Source organism: Camarhynchus parvulus, chromosome 6 (assembly GCF_901933205.1).
Source record: "Camarhynchus parvulus chromosome 6, STF_HiC, whole genome shotgun sequence".
NCBI lineage: Eukaryota > Metazoa > Chordata > Aves > Passeriformes > Thraupidae > Camarhynchus > Camarhynchus parvulus.
The window spans coordinates 9,019,079-9,043,973 of NC_044576.1; the positions used below are offsets into that span (position 1 = coordinate 9,019,079).

The following is a 24,895-nucleotide window of genomic DNA, read 5'->3' on the forward strand; positions in this document are numbered from 1 at the left end:
TGAAATACCTTGGCTTTAGCAGCAGGGTATTTGTGGTATGTAGAACAAATTGTGGGTATTGAGGGACTCACAGCAAATGTACAGTAAAAAATCCTACAAACATCCATTCTTCTGCAACCTTTGCAAAATAGCTCTGCAAATCATAGTCTGTTCCCATCAAAATGGAAGATTTTCATGAAGTTGTCCTTCAGAGAGGTCAGGTTAATTTTTAAGAATTTCTGTTTGGGTTGTCATCAATGGGTGTCAAGCCTAATTTTTTTTTTTTTTTGTATTTTTAATTAGCATTAAAGGAAAAGCCACTAGCCAAGAGCTGCTGTCGAGAGCTACCTCTGTCACCACCTTCTAATAATTTTTTTTTTTTTAAAGCTGTGGAGGTTGCATGTAGTTTTCTTCCTTAAGAAAACTATGTGTTTTGCTTTGCTGGTGGTGCTGCTTTTAGTTTTGTTGCTTTCATTAACTGTGTTTCTTCTTTCACTGTCTTGCAGGATGACATGCTCTGGCATGTTAAAGACTAAAGAGAAGTAGAATGATACTCCACTGACAAAAGAAGTGGGAATGCAGGACTGCTAGATCATCTTGCAGTGTGATGATGAGATGATCAGCCCAAAGTTCAGTATGTCTTGCGCAGCATTAAATGTAAAGCTTTTATGGATTTTTTCCAATACCACCTAAAAATAGAGGAAAAATCTCTCCAGGATTTTAGAAGGCCTTGTTATTGAAGGCTTTGAATTTGCATCTCCTTATCACTGGCTGGGTTTGCACCCCTCTCCTGATGCCCCTATTTTATGCTTAATGGAGGAACAAGGAGAACCACAGAAGTGCCCTTCCTGACCTGTGGTAGACACTGCTGCCTGAGAGCAGTGACAGCAATGTATGGGGCCAGGCAGGGAGAGATTTTGCCCATTCTAAGGGAAAACCTATTCTTATTGTAGCAGTCACTTCTCCAGGGAGATGAAATCACAAGGTCTGGACTGACGACAGAAAAAAATTAGCAACTTCCCTCTGTTCCTTCCTGCTGCTTTTATTTCCGAATTGTGTGCATCCTGCTGTAACACATGTCAATGTGTGAATATTTCATGTGCCATGTTTCATATAGAAATGTGCTTTTCTCACAAGTAACTGGATGTGACCTAAGCATTATATTTGTTTACATATTAAGACCATTATCAGGAAGGAACTGAAGCAAACATGAGACAAAACAAGCAACAGGGTTATAGCCTGACCTGCAGTGAGATCCTGGCTTGCAGAGAAGTGACTTGGTGCTGCAGGTATGAAGTCATTCTTCATGGGTGTGGTCCCTCCCAAGTGGTGGGGCAGTGTTCCTCTGCCATCCTCCTGGCTCAGAACATCTGCTACCCCTCCAGGTGCAAGGACCTGTTCTCTGTACCTTTGTAATGGTGCTGCCCTGTGGGTGCAGCAGGCACAGATTTGCAGGTTAATAATTTAGCACAGTGGTTTTTTGGTAGTGGTTATGAAAGATGCTAAATATGGAGCAAGGCAAGGGATGAAGTCCCTTTCCTTGTGGTAGGCATAGCATAGGATGCTGCCATGAACACATGACAGGCATTCATTTTTCAAAGGAACTTCCTTACTGAACAGTAGTTGAGATTTTTGTGTAACAGCTGTTATAATTTGTGGTACCTGAATAACACATTCAGGTTATACTGTTGGTTCAAAACATCAGATTTGCTGGCAGAATGAGCTCTAAGTTTTCTTTTATATCTGTAGAGGATCAGGTATGAGGAGTGTACCTACTCAGGAATGAGATACACCACAACTTGTTTTGTTTTTTGTGAGCTGTTGCCTCAGCATGGAACCAGGGAAAACAGATATATATTTGCTGTAACAACCTGCTCCTTGCTTTCTGAGGTCAGTGTCTTCTAGGAGGTACTTTCTAGATGAGAAAGACATCTGTGCACCAACTAACATCAGTAGATATTTAGTCACCCTTCAGTTGCCTAGTTTGGTGTTGGTGTACCTTACAGAGCTGGGTACCACTGGGCACCACTGAAAAAATGGGTGACTGAAATCAATTTCAAAGATAGTTTGGAACATTATTTGGAAATTGATATTGTGAAGTGTTATAGTGAAGTATTACTCCAAAAATATCCTCAAAACCCATTCAGTAAGTAATGTTATACTAACAGTGGTGTGGGGGTCTTTGGAGATGACCTGGTGGTTTTCACTAGTGACTTTTTTTCCCCCTGTGCTCTTATTCATGGAAATACTTTTTCTCCAAGTATTTCTAGGAAGTACTTCCTCAAAGTGTTCAAACTTCTTCAGACTTCAAGCTAGCCTTTAAAGAGTTGATATTGCAGTTACACTGGATCAATCACTTATGCCCTGGGATCTTGCCAGTAAGTGTCAGGAGTGCTCTTGCCTTGTCTGGTAATTCTAACCACTTCCATTAAACACAGCTCTTAACCCCCTCTGATATTGCCCTCCCCAAGAATTCAGTGTCCTGTTTGCAATTCCACAACCAAGTGACCAGATGCCAGCACCATCTCCTGGGTAATCTGCTTAAGGTACAGAATCTCATCTTGGCCCCTTTCCTTTTGTTGAGGGTCAGAGCCCTGCAGCTGCAGATGGGTGGGAGGTGGGCAAGCTTGGAGTAAACAGTGCCAAACAATGTGTTTGATCAATGGCCTGTCTGATAAATGGCTTGGCTGTACTTGGGAAGCAAACACTCTGGCTGTTACAGTCAGCATGTCTCTGGAGAAACAGCCCTTAGAAATTCAGTTTTCACTTAATAGATTCTGATGAATTTGTTTCTTTTCTGTCTTTCCAGATTCACTGCCTACTCTATAAAGCTCTTAATTATAGACTTAAATCATAAGTCTGTGTATTTAAAAGGAAAAAAAATTTAAAGAAACACCCTTGAAAAAATGTTTAAAAAGCCAAAAAATATGGAAAGCAGGCATTGCTTTAGATTCTTATATCCTGGTTCCTAATCTCTGAAGCAGACTGGATAAATGAAAAGATTTTATGTCTGGAAAGACAGTTTTGTTGATATCTGCACAGCAAGGGGATAACTTCTCATTGGGCACTGGGATTTAGATCTGGAAAATGCTGTCTCATCCCTTGCCCGCTGTCAGTGCGCGCTCATGCGTGTGTGGCTGCTCTGGAGGAAGAGAGCGCGGGGAGAAGAGTGTCAGGAGGGGACTGCAGAGCCAGAGAGCAATTCCTTTTGCTGGTGTGTCCATCAGAGAGAGATGAATTCTTGTTGCCTGCATTTTAATGGTTTGCTCAAAAGCTCTCAGTGGTATTTGACAGCAGAGATCAGTCACGGAAGATTGCTGTACTGGCAGCACTCTGTGCACTGCATGTGGCTCATCCCTGTGTGTGTTCCTGAAAAATGGCTTGGCCCTGGCTTATTCATTCCCTGGCTAAGGAAATTAGCTCATTACCTATGCAAACATACATGCAGGGATTCAAGTCCTAAACTGTTTGCCATAGGATGTCAGACAACTGCTTGTTTTCGTTAAGGCATGGAAATGACAGATCTGTGGCAGTTCTCCTTTCTGCATTTTGAAGTTTTCATAAATGGAGAGAGAGAGGAAGGATTTCTGTTTATATATAGCGAGGTTGGATCCTGTTAATATTATTCTCCATAAAATAACTTCCTCAACAAAGGATATTTACCAGCCACAAAAGCAGTCTGTCTTTCCTTTCCTTACCTGTCTTTCAAACAATATCATATACAATTTAAGTACTTCAATAGAATATGACCAAATGACACTCCTTTCATCCAGCAAAATGACTTTGTCAGCTGTTAGTCTCCAGCATAAGTTCATTGTGAAAGGACAAGGTTAAGCCTTTGTGGATGGAGTAGCTTCCAACTGGGAAAATTCAAGAAGGAAGAGACCCAAATTAAGTAAAATCCTGTTTAATCTGTTGCAGGCACAAACAAAAAGATAGTAGAAGACAGGGAATGTTGATTTCTGCTTTGCATTCTTTACTTTGCCTTGGATCAGTGCTTTGGGAATAGGTAGACTTGAGTTAGAATTCCTTATCTATATTCCAGAATTGCTGGCAGATGTTGCACAGACCTGCTCCCTTCCAGGTGTCAGCCACCAACACCCAGGGACAGGTGGAGACACATGAGAGGTGGGGAACTACTCCTTTTAGGGGAAGTTTGAAGAACCTCTGCTGTTATCCAGCAAGAGGCTCAATAACCAAGTCTGAGCAGCCAGAATTCAAACTTTAAATGAACAGCAAGTGGATGGTTTGTCATTGCACAAGTCAAGACAAGGCTTTCTTTTGGTATTATGCAGGTCAGCCAAATGTTTTTGAGTTACAGATTTGTTTGCAGTGATGTAGCTTAACTGGTTTCTCCTAGTGTTGCAAGGCAGAAAACAGAGAAAAAGAGGTTGTGCCAGGTGAGACAGGAACTTGGGGTCTCTGAATTGCCTGCTGGAGGCCTTTCTCTGCTGATCTTACCTGATACAAAGGGGAAAACCTTACCAGACAGAAAGTTAAGTCCCTAGCAAAACCTTAAAAGCCAAGGTAGCTTGTGTTAACTCTTGTTGTTAGTCTTGTCTGAGGTAGGATTGGCAACAAACTGCAACTGAATCCTCTGCTTTGAGTGGAAGGATCCTGCAGCCACCTGGAGGTGGCAAACATTGAGGAGCCAATGTGGATGCTTGCCCTGTATAGATTGCCTACGATGTTGTCTTGAGTTCAGAGCTTTCCTAAAAAGGTTTCAAGGTAAAACAATGCCTGTGCAAACTGCCTGCTGCTTGGGAGGGATCCAACAGCATTGAAATATGTCTTGTGAGCCCTTTCCAAGGTCATTGGGACAGGAGAAGGCAGGAAAGGAGTATCCCACTTGAGTATTGGCTAATTCAATCTGGTGATGATTCATGTTTCACATCCCAGGATGGCTTGATATTTCATGTATTTATTACCTTTTATAGCAATGTAAAATACGTAAAATTGAATTGTACAAATCACAATGACAGAACAATAGCTGAACAAAATCAAGATACCCTTCCCACTCAGCCTTATCAGCCTTGGTGTTCTCCTGAAAATACCAGCAAAACTCATAACCCTGGGAATGTCTGTGCTCTGCTTTAATGGTCTTTGGAAGTATGATGAAAAAGTAAATAGGTCCTGGTAAAAAGATGGTAAATTCATTTTTTTAAACAAATGTAGTTAAAACAAGACTCCTGCCCATGCCTGGTGAAATCAATGGCAGTTTTGTGACTGGCTCCAGGAGGTTAAACCACTGTTGTATGGCACAGTAAGGTGCAGATATCTTCAATCTGAGAGCACCTTGGGAGCAGGAAGGAGCACCAGCCATAGCAACAACCACCTAGGGGGAATTTTGACAGATGGTAAGAAAAAACCTTTTCCACTTCTTGCTGCAGCATTCTGGAACTATGTGAGCTCCTATAATAATTGGTATGCTGTGCTGGCCTTCCTCTGATTCCTGCACTTTTTAAAATTAACAATTGATAAATTCATTAGTCTGACCAAGATTTGGCTCCTTTATGTTCAGACAGAAATTTGTTCTTCATTTATAAGTAAGGAGAGTTATTTGTGAGAAAAGGATTAAGAACTGTATATGTTATTTCCCAGATCAACAGCTTTTCAATAATTTCAGTATGGGGTAAGAAAAACACTTCCAAAAACTGAAGAATTATTCTTAGTTCCACAGTAAAAACTATTTATGTACATTTTTTGTTGAGACTGTTTTCTGTGTAGTCATTGCCCATCTGACACTTCCAGGCTGGTAACTTGTGGCAGCAGTGGCTTGCAAACCACTGCACTTCATGACGTTGTGGTGTGCTATCTTTCCAAAATGCAGCTCAGCCTCTGAATTTCATATTCTGTTTGCCTGGCGCAGAAAAACAGCCAAAGCAGGTCATGCTTTGGGCTCAAAGGCTGATGCAATGTGGCTTCCATAGTTTCACATCTGGCACTATTAAAAAAAATAAATAAAAAATCACCTTGCTGCACCAGCAATTGCTTTCACAGCTAGCACTGAACTTTTGCTGGAGGGGCAATAGCTGATTTGGGCCACTTAGGATCTACTTCAGAAAACACTTTAACTTGAGTTTAACTACAAGTACATTAGAATATCCAATTGTGGTTAATGATCATGTTTTGGTATTTTTTCCTAGCCAGGCCTGGAGGCTGGATGGATCCTCTGTAAGATTTCCCCAGCCAGTTCTGTGCGGGCTGTTCTCACCCTGCTGTGCTCTGCAGCAGCAGCTCTGACGTGAGGGATGGTGTTTGGTGTGAGATGTTGTCTCACTCTGCGGCAGCAGAGCAGGGCTCTGTCTACAGCAACTCAGAGAAACAAAGAGGAAACAGGATTTCCCCAACAGGCATCTGATTTTTCAGAAATGAACTGTTGTAATGGGATGTGCAGCTGAGCAAACCCCACAATTTATTCAGAATGACTTCACACTTGACAAAACATAGCAGGTGGGACCTCAAGTTTGCTTCACCTGAGCACCAAGCTGTAGCTGGTTCTCTTTTTCTCAGGATTTACTAGAAATAATGTTCTTGTTACCATTTTGTGCAGGCTGGGTTCTGGTAACTGCCAGACTAAGAAACCTTGACCCTGTTTGTTCGCTACAAATGCTGTCAGCGTTCCCTGCTCTCCTCCCTCTGGGGTCCAGGAGAGCTCCTGGTGTTGGCTCCTGCTGCAGCCTCGGGGAGATGCCCTTTCAGGAACTCAGCTCTTCTGCTAAAGTCTCCCTCTTCACTGAGACCATCCTCCACTGAGAGCATTGCTGCACATTTTAAAAGCTCTCTCTGTCTGGAAATTCTCCAGACATCTCCTTACCTACCGCTGTCATCGTCCTCCTCTCCCCCTCCCTTGTTAAAGCTTCCCAAGCAGATCTGTATCATTAATATTTCAGTATCAGCTGTACACAGGCATTGGCTACACTGCAGCACACTTCATCAATAAGAGCCAGTGAGGGCTGTGAGCTCTGCCACACTGCCTTCATCCAGCACAGGAGGAAGAGCAAAGGCAGAGCCTGCCAGAGAAGCTGAGATCTGCCGAGGGTAAGGCTGCATCTCGCAGTCCCAGCCTTGAAGTGCTTTTTGCTGCTTTTGCTCCCTCATTCAGATCATCCCAGATAATACCCTAACAAGCAACAAGAATGGATGTCTTTAAGAAAGGTTTCTCCATTGCTAAAGAAGGTGTGGTGGCTGCTGCAGAAAAGACCAAGCAGGGAGTGACAGAGGCTGCAGAGAAGACCAAAGAAGGGGTAATGTATGTAGGTAAGAGAGAACTAGTTTTGATCTACTTTTGAGCATGAAAAGCTGCATAGATTGTCTCTGAGAAAGTCTGGGGAAATGATATTGTGGCTGAAGCTTGAGAATGACTAGCAGGATAGTCTGGATAAGATCCTGAGCTCAGCAGAGTTGCTGTGTAAACCTGGGGTACAACAGCCTCCCCATGCCTCGGTTTCCCCTTAGACATAGAAACCATGACTCCAGGGAAGGCAGAATGATGTTAAGGAGCAGGTGCCCAGGTGAAAGGTTTGTTTGACTATTCAGTGATTGTTTGCAGGGTGAGTCAGGCACTCTCCAGGCGAACAAGCACTGCCAGTCTCTGCCTCACCTCCACACTGGGAGGGACTCACTGAGGAGATCCCTGAGAAGAACCAACAGTTTTAGTATGAGGGGATTGCAGGATGCATCTGTTTCCCCACAAACAAATGGGTTTGCCCTGGAATCCTACTCCTGTTCACCGACCTCTTTCGTTGCCCATGCACACATTAATCTTGCTTTACAAGAAACGCCCAAATTCCTTTTGCCCAAAGAATAGGATCTGGAAAACAGCATGCCTGATGTCCTGCCTAGAGAGCTCTTTCACAGTTAATGGGCTGAAACCTCCCCTTTCAAGGTCACCCTCAAAACCCACTATCTCCACTTATCTAGCACATGCAACTATATGGCTGGATGGTCAGATATTCCATATAATACAAACTAAAGAGTCTTAGGTTCCCAAGACTGATTATCTCACTGCTGATTACAGCATTTCACACAGCTCTTTGTTTTTGCTGGATGTGGGAGTGTTTATTTTTGTAGGAAAGTTTACATGCAGGCTCTTCCTGCTATCCTACTGCAACATCCACAGCTGTACTTACCTACTATATTTAAAACTGCTCTATTGCCAATAGGTGCAATTATATATTGGTACATTACAAATTAAATACAAAATTTGTATGTAGCAGGTCTGGTCATGTCTTTATCTTGAATTTTTAAATGTTTAATTATTGACATGCCGGAAATGAATGGATGTAACAGTTCACATTTCAATTTGAAGCTGACCCACAAGAAAAAAGGTAAGCAGCATTCCCGTAAACAACTAAACTAACTACAGTAAGTGAAACACCAGTCTAAGAAATGTCACATGTAGGTGTCACATTGTGGCATCATTACTGGTCCACCTACTTCCAGATTTGAGCTCTGTTGGGGTTATTCAGGGTTTTTATACATAATTTCTCACATCTCTTTTCAGTCACGTTGTACAGCTCCATACTGTGACCTGGTTTTCATTGTTGAGCCAAGAGGTCTCTTTAGGAGATTGTAATCTTTTCAATAAAGTTTTCTATGAGCCTGAAACTAAAATCCTTGAAACCTTAATCTCTGAATGAGGATCAAATAAGGATCAAGGTGAGGATTAAGTGCTTTCTCCTGTTATTGGTTTGGTTTGTTGGTATACTGCTGGTTCCTGCCCTGTCATGCACCGGTCAGAGCTTTGCCTTGGTCTGATTCAGTTCCTGTTGGGAAGTTCAGCCCTTTAGGGAAAATTCAGCCTTTCACAGGCAGGAAAAATAAAGACCAGATGCTAATTAGCTCAGAAAATGGGGGTTTTGTTTTAATAGCCAGAGAAGGTGGAGGTGTGGTATATTGGTTAAAACTGGAGTGATTCGTATGTTGTTCATGCTGCCTTTTGTCACTCCATGCCACATGAACAGTAAATCAGAGACCTGAACTGTTCCTTCCTTGCTTCTTCCCTTGCAGAGCCCTATCCCAGCAGCTTCATCTAGAGCATTAGGTGATGACACTTGAATTTTTGGACGCTAGGAGAGAATAATACTGTATTGAACCTCAAGGGTCTTTTGAGAACTTCAGGAAAGAGAACAAAATCCCCAGGGCCTAGGATGGATGAAGTGGATCCCTGACTTTTGTTCAGGTTTGTGTTAACTCATTGCTCATTCTCTGAGGAGGATTCCAAATGTCTGGGCACAACCACCATGTCTGGTGAGTCGCTGCTGCTCAGGAGAAGCAAATAATGCTCACTCAGAGGCATCTGTCTGGAGTGAACAGCATCACTGGGACACCTCGTCCCCCCTCTGATCCATCCAGATCAGCTCCCACCGCCCATGCCAGGCAGGAGATGTCTCCCTCCTGTGTTAAGCCTGCAATGCAATGCCCCTGCCCTGCTGCCAGCCCTGCTGAACCTGTGGGGTAGAGAAGAGAGGGCACGAAAGGAGAGGGAGGAATCCTGTGTCATGGGTCACCTCTGTGCTTGGTGAAATCACCATCTGCTCTCCAAATTCTAACAGCCTCTGAGTGTGCCAAGGTGTCAGGAGATCCCTGCATGGTTAGTGTGGATCCAGCAGATTGTTCAGTGGGCTCTGTTTTTTTAATTTGGTTTGAATGGGTGTAAGTGATGCTGAAGTTAATTGATGAATTTAATGCAAAAATGCATCAGAGTATTGAGTCATTAGCACTGTTTAATGCTATAGTTCAGGAAGCCTCAGCAAAGAATGCACTTCTAGTTTTCCAGAACGATTTTCGACTGTGTGTGTTGCAGAAGGCCCCACCACACCAAGCTATGTTTAAACTGAGTGATTCCTGTAGGATTTAATGCACATCAAAATATCCCTCTCTGCTCTAGACCTTCTCCCAGGGCATAGCACTGCACCACCTCGGTCACACCCTGGCCGTCCCAAAGCGCTTGCAGATGACTCGCAGCACTCAGAAGAGGCAAGATGCATGAACTTTTAATTCTGGGTACACAAGCTGCAGGCAAGGACTGATGAGTGAAATGAGATTGAGCATCAGGTGATTGCTTTCTGATTCAACAGATGCGGGCTGCTGGCAGGAGTGCTCGGAAGGTCGGTCGGGTTTCATGCGGCGCATAATGGATGGGAGCCTGAGTCATCGGGTGTGGCTGGGCTGGGAGGATGAGGCGAGCTCTCCCCAGGCTGCAGCAGTGACTCTTCCCAATGACATTGCTTCTGTCAGGAAATGGATTCAGATGTTTTCCTTCTAGCTGCATCCCTCCTTTCTGGAATTATTTTCCACCTGCAAATATAGCACCTGCTAACTCCTCTTCCCCATAAAAGAATTGAGCCCAGATAGTCACCTTAAAGGTCTGACAAAAAACATACAAAACTGCAGCTCTCGTCTCACTAAGTGTATTTACTGCAAAACTGCAAAGGCATGAAAGGCTGGTACAGCAAATCATGTACTTTGCTTACCTATCAGTTGCTGTTTGACCAAAAACCTGCAAAGGGCTAGGCTTGGGGATCTGAGTCTAATATGAGACAACCTTGTATGTCAAATCAATATTGTGGCAGTCTTTTCTTGGAATGCTACTGGGAGGGAAAACGAAGCAGGATGGTGTCTGAATTGAACCTTGTGTGTTTGGCCCATTCAGGGGCTCACATTCCTGGCTTGAGACTTGCACCTGCTGTGCTCAGTGCTGTGTTTCTGCACATGTTTTTGTATCATGGGCACCATTATTAAATCCAGTTCACAGCAGTGCACATGTGTCATGTGCATCACTAGGAACTGTAGCTTACAGCAGTAACAAGTTAAAGGTACAAAGATTTAATTTCTTGACTTTTTAGACAGTTTGGGAGGGTGGAATGAAATGTTGAGGGCATATTGCAGTAGAACAGTTTTGTTCTGCCCCAGGCAGGCATTGCAAGCACCAAAATAAATCAACAATTGAGAATTACATTCAATAATACGTAACATGTATCAGGCAAAACAGCCCTGAGCTGGGCTGTTGTTATCAGGGCACTGCACCTGTTTTGCTTCTCAGCCTGCTGTTAATGAGAATGAGCTGTGGTTTGTAACTGGTTTCTCCCACCACACCCGTGGATGCTTCATTATCATAGAGTCAAAAATCTGCCTGGTTGTTGTCCATTTTTATCATTTTGATGGTTGACCATAGAAATCCTTTTGTCGTATCAGTATGGGAAACCTGAAGAGAACCTGTATAGGTGCAGATGATTTGCAATATACAGTAAAGTGGGGCCAGTGGAATATTTTGGCTTGTGTTTATTTAACTTCCAAGAGAGATAAATTTGATCCCTTATTTTTTTAATGTGTAAAGCACCTAGTTACCATAGGGGCTGCCCATGTGCCATATGATTTAACTTATCTGCAGCAATATCAAGTACAAAGGATATATAGCTTGTCACTTCAAGCATGGAGGAAAATCACAGAGATTAATTATTCCTCAGGGCTATTTGTGTTGCAAACTGAATGCCTTCACATCCTGTTAGCTTTTCTGCATTGAGAACAGTGAGATAAATTACAATGTAAGCATACATATGGTGTGTTTTCATAATTTGTGATAAAACCATCTGTTTTCTGTGCATTGCTGGGAGCAGGCACTTGCAGCCTAGGCTGAGGCACCAAACAGGGAATCTAGTAACTAGGTATGTAGGAGGTAGGTGGTGGTTCTGTAAATTCAGTCTCAGGTTTCTCCAGTCTTTATTAGTGGTATAGAATGAGACTTTAAATGACCAGTGCAGCCGAGTACCCTGCTGAAAGGCAGGGGAGAGTCATGGATGTGATTTCTTGTCTTGCAAGCGTGAGGTAGGTGAGATGTTACCAGGTGATTTTATTTACAGTCATTTTTACAAGTAGCTTAAAGGTGATTTACCACTACTCAACTGCTCATTTTGGGAATATTGCAGGGACAATTTTTTGTAATCAAGATTTTTCAGGTCTAGGCATCTCCAGAGAATTTGCTGTTGAAGCTCTCCAACTCTCAACACAAAGATATTCATTGGCTTTACTGGTGAGGGAAGCTGGTCTCTTTTCTGACTCTACAAATGGTTTGTGTCTCAGCAGGAGGTACCAACAGGACCTTGGCTCCCCACTGCACTTCCTGAGAGCAGGAAACCATCTGTGTCCAGAAGTCAGAGTGTAATTTCCAGGCAGCACTGATGGATTGTGTTTCCTTTCACAGGCACCAAGACCAAGGAGGGTGTAGTGCAAAGTGTGACCTCAGGTAAGAGCACAGCCTGATAGGGATGTGGAAATCTGTGGTGGATGTTGGACCTCTTGGGAAGGCAGTCACCTCTGCCAAGTGGGAGGTCTCTGTGGGACACCACTGATCTGCCTGACCTTCACACTGATGAGTAGAGGCTGCTTGCCAGGAGCGATGGTTCAGGGTCTGGCATTTGCAGTGGACACAGGTCAGAGAAAATATTTAATCAGTAGAGTAGGTCAGAAAAAATCTAATGCAGGTTACTTGGCAGACTGGGATGATTCACAGCTATTTAGACATTTCACAATGTCAGGTGCACAGCCCAGCACACTGAGAGGATTTACTGGCATCAGATCCTGTCTGGCCAAAACTGTGGTCTTTGGGAGAGTCCTGTCAGGCAGCTGCAGAATCAGGGACCTACAGGTCCCTTCTAGGGTAACCCCAACTCCAAGGAGGAGTAGCCATATGGACTGTCCTGAAGGAAGATAAATGGATCCTTTGCCTGGAGAATTTCATAACTACTGCTGTTTTCTGCCAAGGGGTATTAAATCAAACAGAAAGTAACCTGGAAGAGGTCATGCACAGTCTGCAATGCAAAATACCTTATTTACACTGTTGTCTTTTAGTATCTGGCAGTGAATTTTTCATTCTCTGGTTGCCCACAAAGACTGACAGGCTGCAGTGCTGCTCTCTAAGCAGCATTTTGTGCCAGACAAAAATCCTCACACACACAATCTAAATTCAGACATGATCTCATCTAAAAAATCCAAACAAGGACTGCACCAGGGCTAATTTCTTCTTTTACTTCAATGCAATCATTTGTCATCCCAGGGAATTTGGCAGCCTTCTGGCAGTGTCTAGTTTGCTGACTTTTCTGCTTTTGTTGGAACTGCAGTTGCTGAGAAGACCAAAGAGCAGGCCAACGTGGTGGGAGAAGCTGTAGTAGCCAGCGTGAACACAGTGGCAAACAAGACTGTAGAAGGAGCAGAGACCATCGTGGCCACTACAGGAGTTGTAAAAAAGGTGTGTGTGTTTGTTTGTTCTATGATGGGCAGGACAGAAGAGCCTTTGGATTAACCTGCAAACATTTACAGTTGATGGTTTTACTTATTTCATGAAAGGTTTTCAGCAATATCTGCTTTTGTATAGTACTTAATATTTTCATACAATGCCTAATGTAGTCGCAGAATCATTTAGTTTGAAAGGGACACCTGGAGATCATCCAGTCCAACCCCCTTAGGGCCACTGAGAGAGGACTGTCCCAGTGGGTTTTGAATATCTCCATGGAAGTAGACTCCACAATATCCCTGGGCAACCTGTGCCAGTGTTTGACCACCCTCATAGGAAAAAGAGAATTGTTTTCTTCTGTTCAGACTGACACATTAATCACTCGGTGCCTATTGTCTCCTGTCCCGTCAGTGGGCACTGCTGGCAACTGTCTGGCTCTCCATTTTCTTAGGAATGTAGAAAAGCATTTTTCCCAGGGACTCGAGTAGAAATGTGTGTGGGCAGCAGTGAGCATCTGGCCTGAGTCAGAGCTCAGGGACGTGCAGAGTGGGAAGGCACGGGAGCCTGCACTTGCCCTCACCCCTGTGCAGTGCTGGCGGCATGCACAGGTTTGCCCTGGCCACGGCAGCTCCGGAGGCAGAAGAGGGCAGCAGCAAGCCAGGCACAGCCTGGTTCCAGCAGAAAGCCTGAGCCTGCTGCTCTGCTTCGTGCTGATTTGACAACAACCAAGTGCTTATTGATAAAAGGCCGTGTGACCCAAATTGTGTAGGGATTAAGCCAGATTCAGACAAGGCATCTTCTGTCCTCCAGCCTAATTTGATGGACGAGGCTGCTTCGAGTGAGGGGATTAAAGGAAGTCTGAAGGAGCAGAACAGTTCCTTAGATGAAGGCAGTGTTGATCATTACAGAGGATGCTTTGGTAACAAACAGCACCCATTTGTACAGCACGAGGCCAATACTTGACAGCTCTTTGGTAAGCCTTCTCTTTCCCCTCTTCAGAGAGTGTGATCGGTGCTGTTGATGGCCACATGAGCTTTATGAGTCACAGCAAACCCAAACCCAGAATCAAAGCAACTCCAGGCTGGCCAAAATTGTTTTAATTGTTCAGATAGTCGGCTGATTAATTTCCTGACCTGCACATAAACACATTGTGATGTGAAACAAAACTTCTACACGCATATAAATCCTGAGAGAATAGCCTAACAAAAGAGAACAGCAGCTTCAAGTGACGCAAAATGTCCTCCTGAAAGCATGTGAAAAGGGCAGATACAGGAGTTCTGCTAAGCTCTTGGGATAAATTTAATCTCTATTCCCACAGGGAACAGCAGTTAGGCTGCAGGAGTGCAAACAGTGATTCCCAATTCCATGGGGCCAGAATACCCCTTCCTACCTTTTGACTGACCGTGGGGTGATTGACCCAGGAGAGTGAGGAATTTGCTGATGGTAGGAATCCTTGCTGCAGACAGCAAGCTGTCTCCCCTCCAGCAAGGACTGAGCAGCAGCAATCCTCTTCTCCTTTCCTTGTAAGTGAGAACCCCACCTCAAAGACTGACAGCTACAGTTTACAGCTAATTTCAGAGCTTCAACCAGTGCAGGTTTTCCAGAGAGCATCTGAACTGTCATTCTGATGTCTTCCATTGATGTCCAATTGCTTAGACTTAAAATGGAGATTGATTAAGAAATAGAAAATTAGGATGTGGCACATGCCAAAGGGCAGACTAAATGGAGCCAGGAAACTGCTTTGGATACAGCGTCACGCCAAACAGCAGAGGTGCTGAGGCAGCAGACTGAAAACAGGAGGAGAAAACCAAGAAAAATCACAGGACAAAAAAATTCAGGAAAAACATTTGTTTCTGTGAAAGAGGGTTCATCTGTTCTGCTGGATTAGTTCAGCTTAGGAGTGCAAATCTTTTATTCATACTCACCATACCTTAGCATGTAGCTAGACACCTTTTAGATCCAGCTAGACACAGAAGATTGGGCTCCACATGCACATCAAGTGCATCCCCACTGCTAATGGATAATTGCCACGGAGCCAAAGCTGCTCCAGAGGGAGGGCCCTGAAAGGAGTATAAGGAGTTGAGCTGGGCTCTCAGCACCAGCTGTTTTTTCTCCAGAACTGCTCCTACTATGTTACACAATTTGCTAATGGAAATACATCCAGAGTCTGCAATAGTAGCACCAGGCACTGTAATGCATGAGGGAGACCCACTGGAGATACACTAAGAGTGATAATGTATAGCTTTTAAATGTTTAAACAGTGAATATCCACTGTTATATCCACGGCAGTCCTGGAATAATCACAAGCATTTCAGCCCCAGAAGTTTTAGAGAGCATCCAGTCCTGAGATTTGTTCGTGCTCCATGCTATCCTCCCTCCTTCTAATTGCACAGAGCACTTGCCAACATCTTATTTGGGTTTTCAGCTATCTCCAGTGTTGTTCCCTGCTATAGAAGGGCTGTTCAACGTGCCAGGGATCTGTGAATGCATGGCACTGGTCTTGGGGTGACTCGGGGCTGGGGACTCCAGTGGCCTAGAAGGCATGTCCCCAGCTGGCCATTGCCAGTATTAATATCAATTACTGAGAGCTCGTTGGCATTTAGTCTGTGCATTTGACAGCTGGGATCAGTGGCACGCACACATTAGGAAAGAGGGGGGTACTCTAAGGGTTTTGGGGTAAGTTTTGCTCAGGATAGCCGTGGGGTGCAGGTGTATCAGATGGTGACTTTGACCATGGGAAAGAATTCAGGCCTTTGTTGCATCACAGCAGGCACTGAAATGTGGACACCCTGGCAAGCTGCTGTTCCTCACTGTCCTTGGGGGGAGCACTCAGAGCCATGTAGAAGGAAATGGGCCTGAAGTAAGCCTACACCTATGGAGGGGTGCCAAGCAGATGAGAACAACCTTGAGTTGTGCTGGCACTGCCTGACGTGGCTTTGGCACTGACCTGCTCACTGCTGAGTACAAAAAAGAATTGACTCATTTGGGGGAGTTTTAAGTATCTTCTAAAACATCTGTAAATTAAGAGATTATAAAACCTCCACAATTTTTCTGATACAAAAAGGAATGAAACCAGTCAGTAGTGTGTTCTGTCTGTGGCTTTGGACCCATCCCCATCCCTGGGGTGGGCATTAGGAGATTCCAGTGAGATAACCACCCACTAAATATCCCTGTCTTAGAAGAGGATTAATGCTTCGTCTGTATGACACAGCACAGAGCTTGCTGCAATGCAGACACCACGTGGCTGGGAACAAGCCCATGTACATACACACGCTCCCAAAATGTCCCCCAGGGCTTGGAACAATTTCCCCAGTAACTGGTGCTTCCCTACACCTTCCACATAAATCTTCCCTTTAGATCTATTTGTCCTGTCAGTTTTTATGATTTAGTTGTCAGTTCATGACTCTGTCACTTTGAATTGGATCTGATCTGGTTTTTACTTCAGCCCATTAATTAAATGAGCATTTGTCAGTTATGTGCAACCGCTGGGCGCGTTCTCTGGATCTCAGCGTTTCTGTGCACCTGACCTGGCGCACGTGGCCGCACCCACGCCATGGCTCATCTCTTTCATAACAACTGCACATCCTGAGTGGGAAAGGCTGCTCTTCATGGCCTTAAGTCCCTTCACTTACACCCTGCAACGCCTCTGATGCAGAGACAGTCTGGTGCACAGAAGGAATTAGAAGCAGAAACTGAGTGACCTTCCTGTCCAAGTTACATTGGGCTGGGCAAGTGCCACGAGGAGAGAGCAACCGAGGGCATCTGAGAAGCCACCAAGGGCAGAGCTGCTAAGCAGGAGGAGCAGGGAAATCAACAGCCAAACCACCCAACAATTAGGTAGAATAAATAGTCGAAACTTGTTCTCCTTTGTATTCAAGCTTCCCTGTAGTTAGTTGATGCAGTGATGCATCCCAGTGGTATCCTTCCACATGTCATGGCGCACGGAGACTGCACAAGCGGCGTGGAGTGGGGCACTCTGCCTACAGGCACTTTTTCTGTGCTCCCCTCTCAGTCTCATTAGTGCGTTCAGGCAGACATTTTCCCATGCAAAATAGCTGAGTTAGTGGCACTGGTGAAGCCTTAAAACCTACAAGACCATGGATGCGCTCCATGGCTCAAGGCTGTACCCCTGCAATCCCATAGGATACACTTAAAATATGTATCATTTGTATAAGCAATCCCAGGAGACTCTCAGAGAGTCTAGCTGTGAGCTGGATAAAAACAAAGCCACCACAAAAGACTACCTGGATTTTTAGGGTAAGGCAGGAATCCTGCATGCCCTTCTGTCTGTCCTGTTGGTGGGTCCACTCACTTTAATCAAGGGTTGACCCCTTAGTCAGAGCTGTTGGCATCACTCTGAGCACTGAGCCTGAAACCTGTCCAGGACAGCTCGTCCACAGGACCTGCCAGGCTGCCCGGGGCTTTCCTAGGGAGTGGTTTGGGGATGCTGCCAGGCAGCATCGTGTTTGCTCCAGCACCCAAGGTCAGGAGCACTACAGGAGGCTGAGCCTCTCCACCTTATGCAATTGATGTCCCTTTGAGGGCCCTTCAATTTGTAACACATTAGGCTGCCAGTGAACCTCTCTGGCTTGTCAGCCTTAAAATAATAATAATAATAATAATAATCATCATAATCATCATCATCATCATCATCATCATCATCATCATCATCATCATCTTGTTTGCCACTGAATTTGTTGAGATTTGATGAGTATATTCCAGCATCCAATATCTGGACTGCTTCTCTGTTATAGAAGGACAATAATCTTAGTAAGATTGTTTATGTCCGAATATTTGGGGACAGCAACACAACTCCCACTGGCCTACAAGATAATATAGACAAAAATATAGAAGTTCTACTTCATGTATGAACTCAGACAGTGGATAAGTCAATTGCTGAAGAGCTGAAAAAGGGAATTTCATAGAACGTGTGAAAATGAGAAATCTGAGGAATTAAATTGTAACTAATTTCTTCCAGTATTTCTGGGCTTTCAAAATCAGTTTTTAAAACAACTTATTAAAATATATGAACCCAGAAGCCTATAGTACAGTCTATTTAAGATCCCTTACCATTACACAGGAATATTTTTATAAATGGCAGGTCTTAATTTGTTGAGTTTTTAATTAGTGATAGATGAACATGTACCTCAGTTTCATAACCTTAGTGAAATATTGCATTTTATATATAGAGATCTCCTGTGGTGTATATATTCTACATAAAATATATTTTTAAACTCACAAAATATTTAAAAACTTGTATACTATTCTTGGAAGGAATTCTGAGGTCTTGTGTTTCACTTAACTATGATATTCAAGTATTTCACTTTTCTTTCTTCAGTAGCAAAAAAAGATTCAAGTGCCAACCCAAAACCAGAAGAAAATAACCCATAGCAAACTAAATATTTAATTTTATTTCCATTTAAAATATTTTTTTCTAAGAAAGTATGTAATTTCTGAGAGGAAATATTTGGCTCTTCCTTTAAGAGCAGGTGGAGCATTACTAATTATTTCGTGGTTTCAACATGCCTTTAGCTTAGAAAATGTTACTCCTTTTAATGAGGAGATGAGCACTGACAGAAATGACAAAACTCTTTCTGTCCCTCAAGGAAGTTGGATTTTCACCCCTTCTTTCTTGCCCAGCATTGTTCTGTGAGTCAGTGTTATAGCTGGAGCTGGTGCCCAGGAATTTCTGTCTCTTTGTCCAAAGTGGAGACCCCTACCCCACATGGTCCTGCTCTGGATATTGTCTTCCTGAGCAGTGCCTGAAATCCCCAGCCAGGTAACACCCAGCTGAAGAATGCAGCCCTTCCTCACCTCCTGCTCCCTATTCCGGGCAGGGTGGAAGCGCGTGAGAAAAATGCTGTGAAGCGCCATCCCTAACACAGCCTGACACCTCTTCATCCTGCTATTGTGCTGGCTCCTCCAACACAGCTTAGAAACACCCTCCAGAAACTCAGTTGCTTCCCTTTCTAAAAATAGGTGGTTGATTTTTAGTCTTCTGGAGCAGTCTTGGCAGAGAGCAGGATCTGAGGGCTCTAAGAAGCAGCACAATAGCTGAACAAGGATTCTCTAGCCCACCCCTTGCTCTTGGATACAGTGTCCTGAGGGTGGTCCTGAGAAAGGTGTCCCTCTCCCAGGACTCCCACAGGAACAATAGGTGGTCATACCCTGTGGAAAGATGGAGGACACTGCACTGGTCCTTGTGCTCCTGTGAGCTGTTCCCCAGTTTTCCCAATGCAGCTCAGCACTTTAGGCAGCTGCCTTTGATTGACCTTCACACAGCAGCTGGTAACTCCACCTGCAAAACTCTATGAAATACCTGCTGTTGCAGCTATTGTCAGTGGCTTCCATTGGAAGTTTCTTTCCTTCCCACCTAATAGTCAAAAATCTGTTCATGAATCTTCAAAATACAATTTCAGGCTATTTACCTGCTTTGGCCTAATGTGCACTGTTGAGTTTAAAGGTGTAGATATGCAAAGTATAACGCAAATGCAAATGTAAAGTGCTTTAAATCTGCAGGCTGGATCCTGAGGCTGGATGAGCGTCCATAAATTCAGAGTAGTGAGCTGTTTGCTGGCAGCAGGAGAGCTGACTCATCTCAGAAACACTCTGACCAAGTGGCTCCATCGGAGCAGTGGCCTCTCCTAAAGAACTGCAGGTCTCCCTGCAGGACAAACTGGCTTCCATGGTGTGCAGTTTGATGTCCTTTGGTTACCTGGGCTTGCTTAACACAGCTCAGGCTGGTACCAGCAAGAATAATTTCAGCCAACAATGCAATGCAAGTTAAGAGCAGGTTCCTTAGGAGAAGATGGTCACACTGTGCTTCTCATCCAGGGACACCAGCAGCACATGTTGCTCTCCATAAACAGACTGATCAGCTCTGATCTCAGCAGGGAGATGAAGAAATGCCTGCAGCAGTGACAGACATCAGTACAGGGCTGCAGCTCATACTTTGGCTATTTTCTGTCTCCAGTGGATTGATCTTACAGTAGCTGGATGGAGAACAGGAAGCCCATAGGTAGGACAAGCAGGTTGCAATGCTTCTACCTCCTGGCTCCTCTTGCTGCCACATATGGATCTGAAGGTCAATTTTCAGATTAAATTTTCATGGGCTCTACCTTGTATCTACGTAACTCCATTTATTTTTCCTTTTTACTTCACATCACCTTTTTTTCCCAAATTCAGTCCAAAAAGCAGCAGGCATGGCAGGGATGTATCCTATTGATGAGAACAGTTGTGACTGGACAGGAAAGTAAGGACATGTGAGAAAAAGAAAAAGAGAGTACCCTAAACACATGGAGCATATAGTTTTGGTTACAGTAGGTTTGGCAGGGACATTGATTTGCATTGTACCAGCAGCAGCACCAAGCAAAGTGGTGGTCTTGTGTTTCCAAAATACTGAAATTCATAACTTTGCCTTCCATGCAAAATTGACTTTTCCTTTCCGTAATATATGTGTCTCTGGTTCCCTCTCTGGTGGCCCTGACTTCATGTGGGAAGAGAGTCATTCAGGGGAGCTGCTGGGAATGTGTGCTCGAAGGGAACAGAGCAGCTTTGTAATTTTAGTTGAGTTCTCTGGTGAACTATTTCTGCTTCCCCTTACTTTCACTGACTGATTCCACCCAGGTGCATTTCTGCTTTCTGTCCATCCCCTGTGCACATCCAGTATTTTGGTCAGGATTTTGTCTTCTCTTCCCATGTGGCCAAAATGTGTTTAACATAATTACCTGGTAATGCAACCTTTTCTTCTGTGAAAGGAAGGTAGCTGAGAGATGTAGGCAAGTAGCTAGAAGAGCCCAAAATACTTAAGTAAATGCTTGGACTCAAACAAAAAGAAAGGCTTATCCTTTGATAAGGACATTTTTTCTGAAGCATGACATTAACAGCACCACAGTACTGCTATATCTTCGATTCATTTTAGTCTATGCAATGAGTGCTTAGGGTAAGATAATGTGGGGAAAGGCTGGGTATAGCCTTGCTATACATAAATTTATTTGTTCCTCCCAAAATTTTTCACACTGATGGAGTCAAAATTCTGGTCTCAATGACAGAAAAAGAGCTGATTTTCTGTATGAAAAAGACCCTAAACCAGGCTGTAAGAAATTGAGTTGGCTTTTTCATAGATATCTGCTCAAACCAGCTGCAAACAAAAATGGATTTCAAGCAGTATCTGCCATCTATTCAAGCTGCTATTTTGCCTCTGTGTGTAATGCTCACCCCCATGTCACTTAGCCTGTCTAAGATGAGGGTGATGACTCTGCATGTGGCAGCAAGGACAAACATGTTGCTTGTGACTTGGCAGGAGGACCTGGCAGCGCCGCAGCCGCCCGAGCAGCCCAGGCTGGAGGGAGAGGGGGCCCCTGCAGGAGAGGTGAGTGCTGCCACATCCCCACTGCCCCACACCCTGCCTCTGTCTGGGCTACTGGCTTCCCCCTGGCACAATATGCCCTGTGCCACTTGGGGTTCTAGAACTGCCATGCAAGGAGCCCATCACTGTTCCCACTTTGCTGAGTTGTGCGACAAAAACCTGAGCTCATCTGTTCTCATTTTCACCACTTCCTTATCTTGGGAATTTTTCATGAGTGACAGAGGGACAGATTGCAAACTGCTGCCTGATTTGCATTGATTTTGGGGTGTAAATGCACATATTAAAGTTAATGCTGTCCTATGGTTCTGTCATCACATGGAATAGCTTTTTCCTATTTGCAGCCATGTTTTAGAAGAGATTTAGATAACAAGTTAGGTTTTTCTATAGAATTTTCTGTATTTAAATTAGTTCATTTAATTTTTTAACTGTTCTACCTGCAATGTTCTTTTGAAGCCCTGGGTCAAAAATTTGTCTCTGGGCCAATTTCAGCTCTTGAACAAGGATGACTTTTTGTCCAACATGGACAACAGGGGCAAATGCTTCTCATGTGGTATTTCCTTTACCATTTCAGTGTTAAGGCCTTTGTCTGTCCCTTCCACAAGTACTGCATGCACCCAAACCTCACAGTTTTCAGCCTTTCTGAAGCTCAGGCTGTTTTTGTGGTCCCCAGAGCTCCCAAAAGTCTCATCTTGCATCTCCCACCTTCCTCCAGCCATCACCCACCACTGCCAGTCCCAGAAATGGGCCCCACAATCCCAATGGCTGCATGGCTGCAGCAGTGCTGATGTCAGGCTGGGTCAGGCAGCAGCAGACCCAGGAGCACAAAGCAGGACACTCCTGCCAGTGGAGCCTGGCCCCACATTAACTTGACTTGAATTCACATCCTTGTTTTCCCCAGAGATCTGAGATACACCAGGAGTGTGTCTGGTTTCCAGAAGGAATGGATAATTTATTTATTTTCTGCATCACCTATGGTCCTCATTGTTTTTAGCTGTTTGTGGGGTTTTGTATGGTGACTGTCAGCATTGATTTTTCTCCTAAATTTATTTATGTTTTCCAAATATTTACCTGTTTTCTTACTTGTCTTCTCTCACAGGGTGAAATTGGAGGTGATGCATCAAGTTAGGGAATTCTTGCTCAAAAGAGGCCATTCCAAGAGCATACATGGAAGTATTAGCTGATACCACAACAGGAAAATCCCACTGTCCATAGACTAACTGTATTCAGCTCTGTAGTCTTGCACTTGCCTCATAAACCAGTCATACAATATATGTAAGCCAGACTCCTCAATTGTAAGTAACGTGCAGGTGTGTACTGGGCTGTGTGTCTTTCCCAACCTCCCTCCTGGCCTCCCAGTTGCTTTGTATATTTTGGTTGGACTCACAAATCTGTGTCTTGCATCCATATGCACTGGCACTTGGGATCTCTAGGCATTGTGGAATTTTTTTTTAACTAATAAAAAGTGTTTGAACAAGTTTTTGTCTCGTTGGTTTTGTTTGCGCATTTTAGATGTGGATCCTTCCAGACTGATGCATTCTTCCTGTAAAAGTGCAGTATTAGAATACTCAAAACTGTAAGGGCCTTAAATCATGTTGTAAGAGATGAAGAATAATGAAAAATTGTATTTCTGGAAACAGTACTGTAGGTAGACTGGCTTTCTGTCAGGGCTGAAATACAAATATTTCACTTTTTAAATACTTGCCATGTTTAAGAGAGACTGTGGGGGTGATATTGGATGAAAGGAGGCTTTTTAAAGGAATGTGAAAGTGATGTTGAGCTCAGTTACTCTGTTTGCACCAGAAAGCTGTCCTGGATGTAACAAGCTGCCAGAAGGTAATTAAAGAAATGTGATGGGCACCAGCTGACCTGGTCAGAACTGCACTGCTGCTGGCAGGGTCAGGCAGGGTTGCTGTGAAATGTGTGAATGTGAGGGCAGGTGCCAAAGGAGAATCTCCTGGTGCAGCACGAACATGGAGCTGGTGTTGGTTACAGCGCTTGGTCACGCAGATCAGCTGCTGAGCGAGGGCAGCAGAGACCCTCCACATTCACCAGGGGAGAGAGCAGGAAAATGTGGCTCTGAATAATGGGCTAAAGTTAAAGCACATCAGTAGGTATGGATATAAAAATGGGTTCTTTTATTTACCTGCAGGAAGAGCACCCACGAATCCAGGAGAAGCCAGGGCAAACTGCTGAGATTTAAACTGCTTCAAAATCAGACCAGTAATCTTCTTTAAGCTGCTAACTGATGGTGACTATGGAAGGTGTTACAGAAGAGACTTGCTGTGGCATGGAAGCATCTAGCAAGTGTGCTGACAGCCTCTCTCAGGCATAACAGTGTAAAGCATTGCCTTGCAGAGACCACAGGATTTCCATCCCAGTGGGTCTTTGATCTCAACACAGAAAGGGAACAAAAGAGCCCTAGCAGAGGTAACAAGGACCCTCAAAAGAAGATATATCTGATATGTGCATACTCTTTTTTGCTGTCCTGCAACTATCTGCCAATTAAACTGTCATTAAAATTGAGGCCAAGGTAAGAAGACATAAAGAGTTACTCATACCCAGCAGCAGGAGGCTGGAGTCTATTCTCAGTGCTTGCTAGAGAGAGACAGAGAAACCTTTTGCTCAAAAGCTTTGCTTTATGGGGATACAAACAAAAGTGTTTCAAAAAAAGTGTTTTGCAAAAATTCAGAGGTGAATGCCTTCACTATGTAGGGCATGCGTGGGAGGCAGGAGCAGGCTGTAACTCAAAGGAGCAGTAAGCTGCTCCCCAAATGCCCGTCTCTCAAGCAGGCTTTGCCCCTGGTTCCAAGGGCTTAAACCAGAAGAGAATGGTAATTACTGAGCTAAGAATCCTGTGCCACATCTCTGCCACACTGAGCTACATGGCTGCTTGGGAGAGCAGCATGCAGCTCTCTGTGTTTCCTTCCCTGTGCAGGGGAAAGTGTTTTACCAGTATTTACACACCTGTATATGGAACTGTGGGACTGAAGACACTGCTTGACTACTGGCCAACGTTTGGGCACCAAAAGTGTCCAAATGTTTCCTACAGATCTGCCTCTGCACTTGCCTGCCTCTCACGTGGGAGAGCACTGCTCTGGGCCCAGGCAGGTGCAGTCCCTGCACAGGTCTGGTCTAGTCCATGGCAGTCAGAGCCCAGAGAGTGTTTATGCATCTTGCACAGGCAGTCCCAAGCCTTGGAGACAGACACCAGGACATGCAGTTTCCTTCCACATGAGTACCCTGTGTCAGTGAGTGGGAACAGGGAAGTGCTGTGCCCATGCAATGGCTCAGTGAGCCTCTATTTCCTCCCTGTC

General features: G+C 44.3%; 1 protein-coding gene across 1 annotated transcript; it reads left to right on the forward strand.

Annotated features, from left to right (window-relative positions):
• Positions 1–6,907: 6,907 nt before the first annotated feature.
• SNCG (synuclein gamma) lies at positions 6,908–23,055 on the forward strand. Its single transcript, XM_030951252.1, has 5 exons — positions 6,908–7,239; positions 12,185–12,226; positions 13,101–13,228; positions 21,516–21,584; positions 22,678–23,055. The coding sequence occupies exons 1-5, from the start codon at positions 7,119–7,121 to the stop codon at positions 22,705–22,707; spliced, it is 390 nt and encodes a 129-aa protein (XP_030807112.1). The 5' UTR covers positions 6,908–7,118; the 3' UTR covers positions 22,708–23,055.
• The last annotated feature ends 1,840 nt before the right edge of the window (positions 23,056–24,895 follow it).

Coding starts and splice junctions, on each gene's coding strand:
- SNCG (XM_030951252.1), top strand. CDS start 7,119: ATGGATGTCTTTAAGAAAGGTTTCTCCATTGCTAAAGAAGGTGTGGTG. Junction 13,229..21,515: donor CTACAGGAGTTGTAAAAAAG/GTGTGTGTGTTT, acceptor GTGACTTGGCAG/GAGGACCTGGCAGCGCCGCA. Junction 21,585..22,677: donor AGGGGGCCCCTGCAGGAGAG/GTGAGTGCTGCC, acceptor CTTCTCTCACAG/GGTGAAATTGGAGGTGATGC.